Here is a 17543-nt window from a genome sequence, read left to right on the forward strand (position 1 = left end):
TACCACCTACTGTAGGCCCTTTACTGTACCACCTACTGTAGGCCCTTTACTGTACCACCTACTGTAGGCCCTTTACTGTACCACCTACTGTAGGCCCTTCACTGTACCACCTACTGTAGGTCCTTTACTGTACCACCTACTGTAGGTCCTTTACTGTACCACCTACTGTAGGTCCTTTACTGTACCACCTACTGTAGGTCCTTTACTGTACCACCTACTGTAGGTCCTTTACTGTACCACCTACTGTAGGTCCTTTACTGTACCACCTACTGTAGGTCCTTTACTGTACCACCTACTGTAGGTCCTTTACTGTACCACCTACTGTAGGTCCTTTACTGTACCACCTACTGTAGGTCCTTTACTGTACCACCTACTGTAGGTCCTTTACTGTACCACCTACTGTAGGTCCTTTACTGTACCACCTACTGTAGGTCCTTTACTGTACCACCTACTGTAGGTCCTTTACTGTACTACCTACTGTAGGTCCTTTACTGTACTACCTACTGTAGGTCCTTTACTGTACTACCTACTGTAGGTTATTTACTGTACCTACTACTGAACAACCTTAGCCTCTCTTGGTGATCTAACCCATAGGTTCCACCGCACCCCCCCCCTTACAGAGTAGTGCAGGGCTAGCGGTCAGCTTTTACACAGGCTGATGTGGAGTGGCTGATGAAAAGAGGAAATAGGAAGGGAGGAGAGGAGGGGGAGTTGGAAGACGTGTTTCACTTTTTTTATTATGCTCATTAGTCCTGATAATGTCTCCCAGGACATTGTGCCTGAAAATGTCACCACAGCAACAGTCTCCCTGTTGGCAGAGCAAACATAAACAAGTGAAGTGAGAGAAACAAAGAGAGAGGAAGAGAGAAAGAGGGGGAAGGGAGATATACAGATGTAGGAACTTAATTTGAGCCATTTTGCTACAGCAGGAAAACAATCCTGCAGCAACAGGAAATGTGAATTAATATGTGGATTATAATCAATAATCAATGGACATTTTTGTAGTTACTGATCAATATTTTGGGGGGGAAAAATCTAGTCTGAAATTTCTAAGTGGAAATTACAAACTTCAGAAGCCTTTTAAAACCTTAAATACACTACACGTTTTGCATTTACTGCATTGCAGGAACGTTCTCCTGCAACAGGGTGATCAAATTAAGATCCTACGTCTGTAGATACATCTGTAGATACAGGGAGAGAGAGAGAATAGAGGAAGAAGGGAAAGATAGATACAGCGAGATGAGAGCGAAATTAGAGCTGAATGAGAAATAAACAAGATGTTGAAATGACCATTACTGTGCAAATTTTGTGGCAAGAGAGAAAGAGAACCAGAATGAGCCAAGACTGTGACATGAATACAGATAGTGTGGTAATATAGCATGATAATATAGCATGATAATATAGCATGATAATATAGCATGATGTAGCCTACTTTAAGGCAGCAACACATAGCAGTGTGAATACAGTATTGGCTATGAGTTGAGCACAAACACACAAGCCATCGATGAGCTAATGCTCACTCCAGGTTGGCCTTTATGAATAATGAAGAACAGTAACTGGCATGGAATAGTGAGAGGGAAGGGGGAAGGAGGGAGGGAATGAGGGAGTAGGGGAGAGTAGGAAACGATGGAGTGTGGACGTCCGTCCATCAGTACTCACGTTGTCTGGTCGTTGGAGAACTCCAGCTCTCCCTGGGTGTCCTCGTAGTCCACTCCGCCCCCCTTCGCCGTGCCCTCCTCCGTGTGATAGGGCAGGATCACCGTGCCGCGGGCGCCCGAGTTCCGCACCACTGAGATCTCCATGGTGCCAACACTCTCGCTGACACGCACCAGCCGATTACGGAATGTGAAGAATCCAGCATGGTCGTCGTCCAGGATGGTCACCGTGGCGACCAGTGGCTCCACCAGGCGACCCTTGGGTCTCGCGCCTGGCTCATCACTCTCGAACATCCCCTCTGCGTCACCGATGCGCAAGTTGAGCAGCCGCACGAAAAAGTGCTCGTCCTCCTCGAAGATGTCATCATCGATGATGCCGACCTGGGAAAGGTGTAGGATGGAGGGGTGATGAAGAATTGATTTTGATTTTATTTTATTAGGATCTCTTTTAGTCTTCATTTGGACTAATCTTCCAAGAGTCCTTAAACATTCAAATACAATTTATAATACAAACACATTTTCACATAACACACGGTTACAGACATAATACACTAACATATTGACCAGATAAATACTTTAACAGTCTGAAAAGATAGACTGATTATTCATCTACCATAGTCCAGCACAACTTCCCTATGTATTATATTTAAATGGTATTAGTATTGTTTGAATTTACAGCTGAATTCGGAGGTTTACATACACCTTAGCCAAATAAGGCTAAGTTAGCTCTCTTAGGTCAGTTAGGATAACCACTTTATTTTAAGAATGTGAAATGTCAGAATAATAGTAGAGAGAATGATTTATGTCAGCTTTGATTTTTTTCATCACATTCCCAGTGGGTCAGAAGTTTACATGCACTCAATTAGTATTTGGTAGCATTGCCTTAAAATTGTTGAACTTGGGTCAAACGTTTCGGGTAGTCTTCCACAAGCTTCCCACAATAAGTTGGGTGAATTTTGGCCCATTCCTCCTGACAGAGCTGGTGTAATTGAGTCAGGTTTGTCCTTGCTCGCACACGCTTTCGCACACGCACACGCAGGTCCTTGCTCGCACACGCTTTTTCAGTTCTGCCAACAGATTATCTATAGGATTGAGGTCAGGCTATATGATGGCCACTCCATTATCTCGACTTTGTGGTCTTTAAGCCATTTTGCCACAACAAATGGGAAGACCCATTTGCGACCAAGCTTTAAAACTTCCTGACTGATGTCTTGAGATGTTGCTTTCCACATAATTTCCCTTCCTCATGATGCCATCTATTTTGTGAAGTGCACCAGTCCCTCCTGCAGCAAAACACCCCCACAACATGATGCTGCCACCCCCGTGCTTCACTGTTGGGATGGTGTTCTTCAGCTTGCAAGTCTCCTCCTTTTTCCTCCAAATATAACAATGGTCATTAAGGCCAAACAATTCTATCTTTGTTTTATCAGACCAAAGGACATTCCTCGTAATGTATCCAAGATATCAAGTTTGGCAAGCCTTTCATTGATGGATTTTAACAAGTCCACATCCATATCAGTAAACCTCACCACATGCGCCCTCTTACTAGGGGATGGTTTGGTTCCATCGCTGATACCCATTGGCCAACTTGGCTTTGGTTTGTTTTGCAGATTGGGTTGGTTGGTTGTCCTTCACAATGCTTGAATCCACAGAAACCAGCGACATGTTTCTTTGAGTTTGTAAGTATCTCTCGTCAATGAATCGTTCAAGTTCTTCAATGGATTTTGAATCATCCAGCGTGTTTTGCAGGCAGAGAAAAACAAAAAGAACGAAACAACGGATGTATCTTTGCGGACCTGTACAGGCCGTCGGTAGATACACGCAATACACATTCATTTATTTTTTTTAACTATTGTGTATTCACTCGTGGTTGGAGGAAGTGCCAGTCTTTAAAAGGATAAGAGAAACACTGTTGTTTGAAGACAGAATGTGACAGCTGTTACAGACCACAAACGCTTGAGAGAGACGCGTCAAATCAACCTCACTGATCGTCAAAAGACTTGGGACACTAAAGGATTGATTGTTGTAGTCACTCATTCATGTCTAATGGTTGACAAGCTACTGTGATGAAATAACACAATTGAGTTGTTCCTTAACTCGCTCCCTCGCTCTCTCTCTCTTCACATTCCTTGTTTTCTCCCTTTCCTCAACACCCCTCCTGCGGTCCAGAAATACACATTCTCTTTGTCCTCTGTCTAAGCGTGAACATGAAATGACGTGAAAACTATGACAAGTTCAAAGAGAGAAACATCCTCTCCAAGGACAAAACACTTCAAAGCCCACTTCCTCTTTTTTTCACCGTCTCTCCCACTCAGATGAAGTCGTATCCACTGTCAGTCAGGACCATGAGGCAGACTTTAATGTGCTCTAGCTTCCGGAAGACTCTCCAGTTCTACTGGCTCCTCTAAGACAATATGAGATGGTTGATCAGGGACAGAGAGGACTCTAATTCAGAGGGTAATCGGTTTCTACAGCTGTTTTCTGCTCCTTCCATTACGTGACGTCTGGATCTGCCCACGACAAGCAGATCTAACGACCTAGCTGGGGATCTGCTTGGCAGCACAGTTGTGCAATGCTTCTTACTAGAACTGATTATAACTGTACGTTACGGTTTACTTTCCTTCCCTTCCACTGACCCCTCACCTTGATCTCCTTGCGGGTATCTCCGGGTTTGAACACCAGCGTTCCCTCGCTGTACTCGTAGTCAGACCCGGCGTTGGCCGAGCCGTCCTCGGTCCGGTAGTCCACGTAGAAGGTGCTCTCCCCCAGGCCCCCTTGACACACCACAGCCAGCCTCAGTACACCGCAGTTCTCCATACACTGGCTGTGGGTGCTCTCGAACGCCAGGCGGCTGCACTCAGCCAGGTCGTCGTCCTCGCAGACCACTTCCTCATCCACGGCGGCGGCGCGGCGGGAGTGGTCGGCGGCGTGCCTCTTGAGCACGTTGCCGGCGCCGGTCATCATGCGCGTAGCCTGGATGCGGTAAAAGGCGCGGCTCTTCTGTTGATGGAGGAGGGCGTAGTAGTTGGCAAGATCTACCAGCTGATCCAGCTCCTTGTCTGGAAACTTCTGCTTCAGCTGCTTCAGGATGCGGATCACCTGGGGGGGGCAGAGGAACAGGGGGTGAAAAAGAGGGACACAGACACACAACCTCGACACAGAGAGAAGGTTTGTGACTCTTGTAGGTTCAGCACGTTAGTAGCTCTTAATGGTTTCCTTTGCTCCAGTGTGTTTGTATGTGTGGTTGAGGTGGGTGTATCCTCTTCTTCTCTCCATCTCTTTTACTCTCTCTAGCCCTATCTATTCCTGACAGGTGCTATGTGGGTGTACATGAATGGGATGAGTATATCCTCCATAACCCCCTTCTCCCTCTCTCTCTGTCCCCACCTCTCTCTCTCCTCCTCCCTACTGTACACCTCTCTCTCTCTTTCTCCCTCCATACCTCCCTCTCTCTCTCTCCTGTACACCTCTCTCTATCTCTCTCTTTCTCTCTCTCACACCTCTCTCTCCCCCCTCCCTACTGTACACCTCTCTCACTCTCTCTCTCTCTCTTGTACACCTCTCTCTCTCTCACACACACCTCTCTCTCCCCCTCCCTACTGTACACCTCTCTTACTCGCTCTCTTGTACACCTCTCTATTGCTCTCTCTCTCTCTCTCTCTTCTCCTCTCCTCTCTCTCTCTCTCTCACTCTCTCTCTCTCCCCCTCCCTACTGTACACCTATCTCTCACTCTCTCTCTTGTACACCTCTCTCTCTCTCTCTTGTACACCTCTCTTGTTCTCTCTCTCTTCTCTATTGCTCTCTCTCTCTCTCTCGTCTCTTCTCTCTCTCTCTCTCTCACACACTCTCTCTCCCCCTCCCTACTGTACACCTCTCTCTTGCTCTCTCTTGTACACCTCTCTTGTTCTCTCTCTCTTGTACACTCTCTCTCTCTCTTTCTCTCACTCTCTCTCTCACACACCTCTCTCCCCTCCCTACTGTACACCTCTCTCTTGCTCTCTCTCTCGTACACCCTCTCTCTCTCCCCTCTCTGTACCACCTCTCTCTCTCTCTCTCTCTCTTTCTCACTCTCTCTCTCTCACACACCTCTCTCCCCTCCCTACTGTACACCCCTCTCTCTCTCTCTCTCTTGTACACCTCTCTCTCTCACCTCTCTCTCGTACACCTCTCTCTCTCTCTTTCTCTCACACACCTCTCTCCCCCTCCCTACTATACACCTCTCTCTCTCTCGTACACCTCTCTCTCTCTTTCTCTCACACACACCTCTCTCCCCCTCCCTACTATACACCTCTCTCTCTCTCTCTCTCTCTCGTACACCTCTCTCTCTCTTTCTCTCACTCTCTCTCTCACACACCTCTCTCCTCCTCCCTACTGTACACCTCTCTCTCTCTCCTCATCCCTACTGTACACCTCTCTTTCCCCTCCCTCTCACAGCTCTCTCTCTCCTCCTCCCTACTGTACACCTCTCTCTCTCTCCTCATCCCTACTGTACAGCTCTCTCTCTCCCCCTCCCTACTGTCCATCTCTCTCTCCTCCTCCCTACTGTACACCTCTCTCTCTCTCCTCATCCCTACTGTACAGCTCTCTCTCTCTCCCCCTCCCTACTGTCCAGCTCTCTCTCTCCCCTCCCTACTGTACACCTCTCTCGCTCTCCTCCTCCCTACTGTCCACCTCTCTCCCTCTCCTCCTCCCTACTGTACACCTCTCTCTCTCCTCCTCCCTACTGTACACCACTCTCTCTCTCTCCCCCTCCCTACTGTATACCACTCTCTCTCTCCCCCTCCCTACTGTCCACCTCTCCTTCTCCCCCTCCCTACTGTCCACCTCTCCTTCTCCCCCTCCCTACTGTCCAGCTCTTTCTCTCTCCTCCTCCTACTGTACAGCTCTTCTCCCTCCTCCTCCCTACTGTACACCTCTCTCTCTCTCCTCCTCCCTACTGTACACCTCTCTCTCTCCTCCCCCTACTGTACAGCTCTCTCTCTCTCTCCTCCTCCCTACTGTCCACCTCTCTCTCTCTCCCCTCCTCCCTACTGTCCACTCTCTCTCTCTCTCTCTCTCTCTCTCCTCTTCCCTACTGTACACCTCTCTCTCTCTCCCCCTCCCTACTGTCCACCTCTCTCTCTCCTCCCTACTGTACACCTCTCTCTCTCCCCCTCCCTACTGTCCACCTCTCTCTCTCTCCTCCTCCCTACTGTACATCTCTCTCTCCTCCTCCCTACTGTACACCTCTCGCCCTACTGTACACCTCTCTCCTCCTCCTCCCTACTGTACACCTCTCTCGCCCTACTGTACACCTCTCTCTCTCCCCCTCCCTACTGTACACCTCTCCCCCTCCCTACTGTACACCTCTCTCTCTCCTCCCTACTGTACACCACTCTCTCTCTCGTCCTCCCTACTGTACACCTCTCTCTCCCCTCCCTACTGTACACCTCTCTCTCCCCTCCCTACTGTACACCTCTCTCTCTCCCTCCCTACTGTACACCTCTCTCTCTCTCTCTCTCTCTCTCCTCCTCACTGCACACTCTCTCTCTCTCTCTCCTCCTCCCTACTGCACACCTCTCTCTCTCTCTCTCCCCCTCCCTACTGTACACCTCTCTCTCTCCCCCTCCCTACTGTACACACTCTCTCTCTCCTCCTCCCTACTGTACACCTCTCCCCCTCCCTACTGTACACCACTCTCTCTCCTCCTCACTGTACACCTCTCTCTCTCTCTCCTCCTCCCTACTGTACACTTCTCTCTCTCTCCCCCTCCCTACTGTACACCTCTCTCTCTCTCCTCCTCCCTACTGTACACCTCTCTCTCTCTCCTCCTCCCTACTGTACACCTCTCTCTCTCCCCCTCCTCCCTAATGTACACCTCTCTCTCTCTAATCCCTCTAACAGCAGGTCTCTCTCACCTCCTTGCGGCTCTCGTCCAGTTCCTTGGCATTCTCTACGGTCACCATGGTGCTGTTGGAGTTGGGTAGGTAGGCCACGGTGCCCGCCGCATTGTTGGCCCCATCCTGGCAGTTCTCACTGGGCATCATTCCCACCGCCCCTCCCCTTGGTGGGAACTTTCCATCCATAATCATCTCGAAGCCTTTCGGAGTTGTGTCCCCCTCAGTCTCCACGACGATGCCGTGCTTGTCGGCGCGGTAACGCTTGGCCATGTACTTGTAGAAAAGCAGGCGTCGGTCGGCGATCCAGGCCAGGATCACACACACTGGGAAGTAGAGCAGGGTGACCAGGGCCTCCCACACCTGAACACAAACAAAGACAGGGGACCATTACAAGACATACATCCGAACGGGGATGAATTGTTTTATACACATTTGCTAACACACACACACACACACACACACACACACACACACACACACACCTCCACTACTCCGGGTGAGATGACAGAGAGGATGAGGAAGAGCCAGATATAGGCGAAGATACTCCAGAAGGCTGTGATGAAGAACACGCGCAGGTGTTTGATCTTCCTGGTCTCTCCTTCAGGGATGACCCACACACAGATGGCGATGATCACAAACATGTTGAAGGCGGCGCTGCCCACGATGGTGCCAGGGCCCAGCTCACCCGCCTCAAACCCATGTCCACACACCTAACCCCCGGGAGACAGAGGAGAGAAAGACTTTTAGAGAACTGTTAGTATAAATCAAAAAGGCCATGTACAAATTGTACGTAAATGTTATATTGGTAAGATTTGACAATACGTTTAAAGTAAATATCCGTTTCATTTTCAGCTTCATTCCAGTATAATACACTGCTGCTGATATGATGTCGCTGGGAGGGGGTGTTTATGATGCGACACCCATTTATGAGATGTGGTCGGGGGAGTCTTTATGATGTGACACCCGCTTATGAGTTGTGGTCGGGGGAGTCTTTATGATGTGACACCCGCTTATGAGTTGTGGTCGGGGGATTCTTTATGATGTGACACCCACTTATGAGTTGTGGTCGGGGGAGTCTTTATGATGTGACACCCGCTTATGAGTTGTGGTCGGGGAGTCTTTATGATGTGACACCCACCTCTATGACCGACAGCAGGATCTCTGGGGCGGAGGAGCCTAGAGCCATCAGAGTCAGGTTGGACACCGTCTCGTTCCAGATACGTACAGTGGCCACAGACGTCTCTCCACCTGGCATGGTGATGGTTACCTCCTTCTCCTGCAGGACAGACAGAGAGCGGGGGGGGTAACACACAGGTCATCACTCTATTCCCCCTCCATCAAACTCCAGTATCTCACCACCAGACTCATACATATCTTCATCTCATTTAGACAGTTACTGTAAAAGGAGAACGAAAAACTGCTCATAGGCCTGAGATGGGGAGTAGTGGGAACCTGGAGATTTCATTCTTCTCCACATATAAGCATGACGGATGGTATTCACAGTATCCTGCCACGAGGGAGGACATGTCCCCGACTGCCTGACAGAAGGAGAGGGGACAATCTGTTATTCTAATCAAATCAAATTTTATTTGTCACATACACATGGTTAGCAGATGTGTGTGCGAGTGTAGAGAAATGCTTGTGCTTCTAGTTCCGACAATGCAGCGATATCTAACAAGTAATCTAACTTAACAATTTCACAACAACTACCTTATACACACAGAAATGTAAAGGAATGAATAAGAATATGTACATAAAAGAATATATGAATGAGTGATGGTATAGAACGGCATAGGCAAGATGCAGTGGATGGTATAGAGTACAGTATATACATATGAGATGAGTAATGTAGGGTATGTAAACATTATATTAAGTGGCATTGTTTAAAGTTGCTAGTGATACATTTTTTACATCAATCTTTCCATTATTAAAGTGTCTGGAGTTGAGTCAGTATGTTGGCAGCAGACACTCAATGTTAGTGGTGGCTGTTTAACAGTCTGATGGCCTTGAGATAGAAGCTGTCTTTCAGTCCCTCGGTCCCAGCTTTGATGCACCTGTACTGACCTCGCCTTCTGGATGATAGAGGGGTGAACAGGCAGTGGCTCGGGTGGTTGTTGTCCTTGATGATCTTGTTGGCCTTCCTGTAACATCGGGTGGTGTAGGTGTCCTGGAGGGCAGGTAGTTTGCCCCCGGTGATGCGTTGTGCAGACCTCACTACCCTCTGGAGAGCCTTACGGTTGTGGGCGGACCAGTTGCCGTACCAGGCGGTGATACAGCCCGACAGGATGCTCTCGATTGTGCATCTGTAAAAGTTGGGGAGTGTTCTGAGGTTGAAGAGGCGCTGTTGCGCCTTCTTCACCACGCTGTCTGTGTGGGTGGACCATTTCAGTTTGTCCGTGATGTGTACGCAGAGGAACTTAACTTTCTACCCTCTCCACTACTGTCCCGTCGATGTGGATAGGGGGCTGCCCCCTCTGCTGTTTCCTGAAGTCCACGATCATCTCCTTTCTTTTGTTGACGTTGAGTGTGAGGTTATTTTCCTGACACCACACTCCGAGGGCCCTCACCTCCTCCCTGTAGGCCGTCTCGTCATTGTTGGTAATCAAGCCTACCACTGTAGTGTCGTCTGCAAACTTGATGATTGAGTTGTAGGCGTGCATGGCCACGCAGTCGTGGATGAACTGGGAGTCCAGGAGAGGGCTGAGAACGTACCCTTGTGGGGCTACAGTGTTGAGGATCAGCGGGGTGGAGATGTTGTTACCTACCCTAGTGATCTAGTGAATGGAAGAGTGATGGACGACGGGCTATGGAGAAGTTTCAGGTTTTATTAGTTGGATGCATGGCATACACTGTCCTACGAAATGCTGACTTGCAGGTTCCTTTACATTTACAGTGACCTTGAGATGTGGGGTTGGTTCATTTTACTGCAGTGGGCTAAATCAGGGTCACACAGAGTGTTTCTTGGTAGTAGTAAACAAATCTACTTTGAAACAAAAGTATACACCTCACACACATGGTTATGGGCTTAAAGAAAAGAAGACACCTGTACCATGTCAGATATAGAGTTGAAATGTATTACTGAGAGGGCCTGTGCTCCTTGCCAGAGAGAGCCAGGCCTGTGCTCCTTGCCAGAGAGAGCCAGGCCTGTGCTCCTTGCCAGAGAGAGCCAGGCCTGTGCTCCTTGCCAGAGAGAGCCAGGCCTGTGCTCCTTGCCAGAGAGAGCCAGGCCTGTGCTCCTTTCCGCCAGCATAAGATCCAGACAATCTCAGTGTGCTTAGTCTTGCACAACCTCAGGACAAACACTGGAAAATCCTCCCTGTTATAATACAATACACTACAATACACTACAATTAGGCCACTGGGGTGGTCTGAATCCTTCATAATGGATGCACTTCTGGTAATTACTATCCTAGTAGATGCTTGCATTATGAACTCATGAAAACAATTGTGTAGAATTTGCTCGGTCAAAGAGAAAATTGTAAAAGGGAGAAATCTATGCTATTCCAATTCCATCATGAGCAATGATGTTGTACGCATGGTTGGCTATAAAGAGGACAATATTATGAACAGATACAGTTGAAGTCGGAAGTTTACACACACCTTAGCCAAATACACAATTCCAGACATTTAATCCTAGTTAAAATTCCCGGTCAGTTAGGATCACCACGTTATTTTAAGAATGTGAAATGTCAGAATAATAGTAGAGAGAATGATTTATTTCATCATCACATTCCCAGTGGGTCAGAAGTTTACATACACTCAATTAGTATTTGGTAGCATTGCCTTTAAATTGTTGAACTTGGGTCAAATGTTTTGGGTAGTCCTCCACAAGCTTCCCACAGTACGTTGGGTGAATTTTGGCCCATTCCTCCTGACAGAGCTGGTGTAGCGGAGTCAGGTTTGTAGGCCTCCTTGCTCACACACACACTTTTTCAGTTCTGCCCACAAATTTTCTATAGGATTGAGGTCAGGCTATGTGATGGCCGACTTTGTTGTCCTTTAGAAGTATGCTTGAGGTCATTGTCCATTTGGAAGACCCATTTGCAAGACCCATTTGCAACCAAGCTTTAACTTCCTGACTGATGTCTTAAGATGTTGCAACAATATATCCACATAATTTTCCTACCTCATGACGCCATCTATTTTGTGAAGTGCACTAGTCCCTCCTGCAGCAAAGCACCCCCACAACATGATGCTGCCACCCCGTGCTTCACGGTTGGGATGGTGTTCTTCAGCTTGCAAGCCTCCCCTTTTTCCTCCAAACATAATGATGGTCATTATGGCCAAAAACTTTTATTTTTGTTTCATCAGAAAGAAGGACATTTCTCCAAAAAGTACGATCTTTGTCCCCATGTGCAGTTGCAAACCGTAGTCTGGCTTTTTTATGGTGGTTTTGGAGCAGTGGCTTCTTCCTTTCTGAGCGGCCTTTCAGGTTATGTCGAAATAGGACTTGTTTTCCTGTTGATATAGATACTTTTGTTCCTGTTTCCAGCATCTTCACAAGGTCAATTTGCTGTTGTTCTGGGATTGATTGGCACTTTTCGCACCAAAGTACATTAATCTCTAGGAGACGGAACGCATCTCCTTCCTGAGCGGTATGGCGGCTGCGTGGTCCCATGGTGTTTATACTTGCGTACTATTATTTGTACAGATGAACGTGATACCTTCAGGCATTTGGAAATTGCTCCCAAGGATGAACCAGACATGTGGAGGTCTACAATTGTTTTCTGAGGTCTTGGCTGATTTCTTTTGATTTTCCCATGATGTCAAGCAAAGAAGCACTGAGTTTGAAGGTAGGCCTTGAAATACATCCACAGGTACACCTCCAATGACTGTCAATTAGCCCACCAGAAGCTTCTAAAGCCATGACATCATTTTCTGGATTTTTCCAAGCTGTTTAAAAGCGCAGTCAACTTAGTGTATGTAAACTTCTCATGCACTGGAATTGTGATACAGTGAATTATAAGTGAAATAATAAATTACTTGTCTCATGCACAAAGTAGATGTCCTAACCGACTTGCCAAAACTATAGTTTGTTAACAAGAAATTTGTGGAGTGGTTGAAAAACGAGTTTTAATGACTCCAACCTAAGTGCATGTAAACTTCCGACTTCAACTGTAACTAGTAAATTCACAATGGTTTTCGATGGCCCAACAATGAACTGAAATGGAATAATCATTAGCAGGTTAATTGATTATTGTATCGATTCCAGGGCTAGAATCTACTTCAGTGTGTTGAAAAAAACTCTTGTCAGCAGAGAAATCCAATTTATAACAATGTCAAAGAGTCTGGACCAATTATCTGAAGCTTTAAATCAGATGGAACCAATAATTCAATACACTAACTCTCCTATTATTTTCCAATCTTTTGGTTCTGAACAGAACCACCATATTTTTCATTTCGCTCCACTGTTCCGACCAGCTAAATAAATTCTGAACCAGTTCGAACTTTAAAAAGTACCTGTTTATATCGTTCCTTTCTGTTCCTTTTTAACTAGCATTGAAAGGGGGACAAAATGGCGCCGTAGAGAGAACACGGTGTTTCAGCGAGCTCTCGTGGCATTCGTAAATTTATATTCTTACATTAATCTCCTAGCTTGAAAAAGTGGTAGAATTGGCTAAATAAGTTACCATATAACGAGTCTTGACGACTATTTCGCAAAAATCTCTGACAACATGCCCAATAGAACTACTAAGAAGTCGACCAAAACCACCACCCCTGTGGATGTGCATGAGGAGCTAGCTAACGTTAGCGAAGCTAACACCATTGCGAATCCAGGCACAATGGACCTGGTGATTCAAAAGATGACTGATAACATTACTAAAGTAATTGATGCTAAGATAAGAACGGTCTTGGAAGCAATAGCAGGCCATTCAGTTGAAATACAGAGCGTTGTGAAACGTGTTGTTGAGGCGGAAGGAAGAATTGCTGCAGTGGAAACTTCAACTACATCTATGGACGCTAAGATTAAAGCACTTGAGAAACAGGTGCGCGAAATGGCGGAGCACATTGATGACTTGGATAATCGAGGACGCAGATGCAATATTCGTGTTGTGGGACTCCCGGAAAATTCTGAAGGGACACGTTCAGTAAAATTCTTTGAGGAATGGATCCCTGGCTACCTACAAATGGACACTAAGGCTGGTCGTGTGAAGCTGGACAGGGCCCATCGCTCTCAAGCACCGATACCCGGTCCCAATCAGCGCCCACGGCCGGTGGTTATAAAGTTCCACAACTTCACCGACAAGCAGCGCGTCATGGATGCGGCTAGAAACATCGGCTCTGATGGTAGTCAACATAAAGGTCCAAAGGTCTCATTCTTCAATGATTATTCCACAGCGGTCGTACGAAGACGCAAAGCGTTTGATGAGGCGAAGGCTCCACTCAGGAGAATGAAGATGGACTACGCACTGTTGTACCCGGCCACATTGAAGATTATGGTCAACGGATCACCTAAAAAGCTCTACACACCTGAAGAGGCTGCTGCGTTTATTGACTCTCTCGGGTAAATAACATTAAGCTGCACCTCAACAGCATTGAATAACTTTGTTTATTTTTGGTTGAATCTGATCATGAAACAGTGGTGTGAGTCCTCATGTACTCCGGCTCAGTAATATTCGTATCTTTATTATTTTTCTTGCTAAAGTAATAGCCGCTATAGCTCAGGCTGAGATATGTGTGAATCCATATTGGTGCCCAGGCTTGGTTTTAGGTGGAAGAGCCTCAATCTTCTTCTATTGATTTTCTTTTCCATATATGTAAAGGATGAGGCTATTGAGCGGCAATGCAGACTTAAGAGTCTACATTGGAGAGTTGAAATCCCCTGCATGTTAGCTAGTGGGAAAACCCCCTTTTGGATCTTTACATGTTTAATTTTTGGGTTTAGTATAGTTCGAGTTCAGGGTTCATATTTTTTGTTTATGCTCAGTGAGACAGAGGAGAGTTCAACACATGGAAAAAGGTACCACCCCACTTTTACAGTAGGATCCAGTCTGGATATTGAATGGTCAAGATACAATGGCAGATAACAGACTGCGTGTATGTACGTGGAACATTAGAGGAAGCCATAACCCCATTAAAAGGAAGAAAGTACTGTCTTTTTTGAAAAAAGAAAATGATAAGGAGCACCTGAAATTACAACAAGGAGGGTTTGGTCAAGTGTTTTTCTCATCATTTACATCCAGAAGTAGAGGTCTAGCAATTCTGGTGAAAAAGAACTTACCACTTAAGGTCTTGAATAGTGTGAAAGATAAATTTGGTCGCTTTGTTATAATTAATGGTACTTTACAAGGGCAGAACATTTCCATAATGAATATTTACTTCCCCCCTGCTCACCCTCCTGATTTCCTCACCAAGGCATTTCTAGACTTCTCAGAATTAAACTCAGACACTGCAATGGTTGGAGGAGATTTTAACTGCTTGTTGAACCCCCTTATTGATAAGTTTCCCAGTGGTATAGCTTCACTCTCTCCTCAAGCTAAGTCACTTAAAGTTATTTGTGATGATCTGGGGTATGCGGATGTCTGGAGAGCTTTTCATCCCACCAACAGAGAGTTCACTTTTTTCTCTGCACCTCATGGATGTCAGACTAGAATAGATTATTTTTTTATGCCCAAGACGTCTTTGCAGTCTGTTTTATCCGCTAGGATAGGAAGCATAGTCATATCTGATCATGCTGAGGTGATCCTGGACATAAAACTCAACGGGGCATTCAATCAGTCAAGACATTAGAGGTTGAACACAACCATTCTTAAAGACCATACATTCACATCATATTTTATAACAGAGTTTAAAGCATTTCTCTATTAACTCTCAATCAACAGATAACCCCTCGCTCCTTTGGGAGACCTGTAAAGCGTATGCCAGGGGTATGATTATGTCATACACACCTACTAAGAGGCGGAAAAAGCGGGAAAAGCAAAAAATGTAAGAGGGTGAATTAGGAACTAAAGAGAAGGACTACATTAAAACGCCCACTCCTGCCCTATTAAAGGAAATATCAGTCCTTAGATCAATGTTGGACTCTCTCCTAACACAGGACGCTGAAAAGAAAATGAGATTTGTCAGGCAAAAGCTATATGAACATGGCGATAAGCCAGGAAAGTACTTGGCATACCTAGCTAAAAAGAGAGCTGACTCTCAGTCAATTGCTACTATTACTGATTCTGATGGTAATCATTTATATGAAAATAAATTGATAAGTGACTCATTTAAGAAATTTTATACAAACCTTTATGCCTCAGAACTGCCAAAGGATGCACCCAAATTAATGGAGAACTTCTTTTGTAAGATTGAGCTCCCTACTATCTCCGAAGAGCAGAGGTCCCTTCTTAATGCCCCTATTACCAAGGAAGAGATAATGTTCGCAATTAAGAATCTGCAAAATGGTAAGGCCCCAGGACCAGACGGGTTTTGTAGTGAGTTCTATAAAGAGTTCCATGGCCTGATCCTTGAGCCATTGCGTGATATGTTTAACCACTCATTTTCAAATGACCAACTCCCTCAAACGCTGAGAGAAGCCAACATTTCACTTATTCTCAAAAAGGGAAAATGTCCAGAGTCTTGTTCCTCGTACAGACCAATTTCCCTTCTGAATGTGGATAGAAAATTGCTTTCTAAAATTCTAGCCACAAGATTAGAGGACTCACTGCCACTAATTGTGAAAGGAGACCAAACTGGCTTCATTAGGGGCCGTAAGTCATGCAACAACGTCAGGCGGCTTCTTAATGTAATTCAAGCCTACCAACAAAGTGCTGTGGATGGTCTTGTGCTCTCCCTAGATGCTGAGAAAGCATTTGATCGTGTGGAGTGGTCTTACCTATTATTTGCTCTAAATAAATTTGGTCTGGGGGACAACTTTATAAAATGGGTGAAAGTTTTATATGATGATCCTCAGGCTGCTGTCCTTACTAATGGGCTACGGTAAAATAGCTTCTCTATACACAGAGGTACCAGACAGGGCTGTCCTTTATCCCCCCTCCTCTTTGCACTCGTTATGGAACCACTGGCCGAGGCCATCAGGGTAACGCCTGCTATACAGGGGCTGCTCATTGGTGATGTTCACCATAAAATAAGCTTGTATGCTGATGATGTCCTGATATTCATCTCTAGTCCCGAGACTTCAATTACATCTCTTATTAATATTATTGAATTATTCAGTGAATTCTCAGGCTACAAGATTAACCTTACTAAGTCAGAGGCTATGCCACTTGGTAGCCTACACTCTGTACCTAATACTTCTCCCCCCCTTCCCTTTTAAATGGTCTCCCTCAGGTTTCATGTATCTGGGTATATTTGTAACTCCTAAATTCCAGCTAATGTACAAAGCCAATTTTGTTCCCTTGTTTGATACAATAAGACAGGATCTGGAGCGCTGGAACTCTCTCCCAATTTCTTGGTTGGGTAGAATATCCCTCTTGAAAATGAACATTTTACCTAGACTACTTTACCCAATCCAAATGATCCCAGTATTACTCTCCAATAAGGTAATAAAGGATGTAAATGGATGGCTAAGTTCCTTTATATGGAGTAAACGCAAGCCAAGACTTAAGATGGCAATATTGCAGCTGCCAAGTTCTATGGGCGGCTTGGACCTGCCCAATATTAGGTTCTATCAATGGTGTGCCCACCTTTGTTATATTTCTGACTGGATCACAAATGATGACTCCTCTATTTGGTTAGACATTGAGACTTCTCTTTCAAAATACCCCTTACAGGATCTTTTATTTTTCAGAAGTTTCAAGTCTGTAGAAGATCACTGCAATAATCCCGTTACACTTAACACACTCAAAGTATGGAGGTCAGTTCAACGCTTCCTGGGAAGGTCCAAACTAACCTCTGCTCTTACCCCAATTCTTAAGAACCCAGATTTCACTCCAGGATTGCTGGATGCTGGCTTTAACTTATGGCTTAATAAGGGCATACACAGGCTAAATGACTTATTTGCTGATAAGATTTTGTTGTCATTTGAGCAGATGGTCGAGAAATATCGACTCCCAAAGCAGGACT

General features: G+C 45.9%; 1 protein-coding gene across 1 annotated transcript in view; it reads right to left on the reverse strand.

Moving 5' to 3' along the window:
- Window positions 1-17543, reverse strand: part of slc8a2b (solute carrier family 8 member 2b) — a 108963-nt gene that overhangs the window by 21763 nt on the left and 69657 nt on the right. The window contains exons 3-7 of the mRNA XM_042297235.1: window positions 8674-8811; window positions 8018-8245; window positions 7554-7895; window positions 4299-4754; window positions 1660-2036 (exon numbers count right to left, since the gene is read on the reverse strand). Coding sequence (XP_042153169.1) covers window positions 1660-2036; window positions 4299-4754; window positions 7554-7895; window positions 8018-8245; window positions 8674-8811 — 1541 coding nt within the window. The remainder of the gene's footprint in view (window positions 1-1659; window positions 2037-4298; window positions 4755-7553; window positions 7896-8017; window positions 8246-8673; window positions 8812-17543) is intronic.

Source organism: Oncorhynchus tshawytscha, linkage group LG14, assembly GCF_018296145.1.
Source record: "Oncorhynchus tshawytscha isolate Ot180627B linkage group LG14, Otsh_v2.0, whole genome shotgun sequence".
Lineage (NCBI taxonomy): Eukaryota > Metazoa > Chordata > Actinopteri > Salmoniformes > Salmonidae > Oncorhynchus > Oncorhynchus tshawytscha.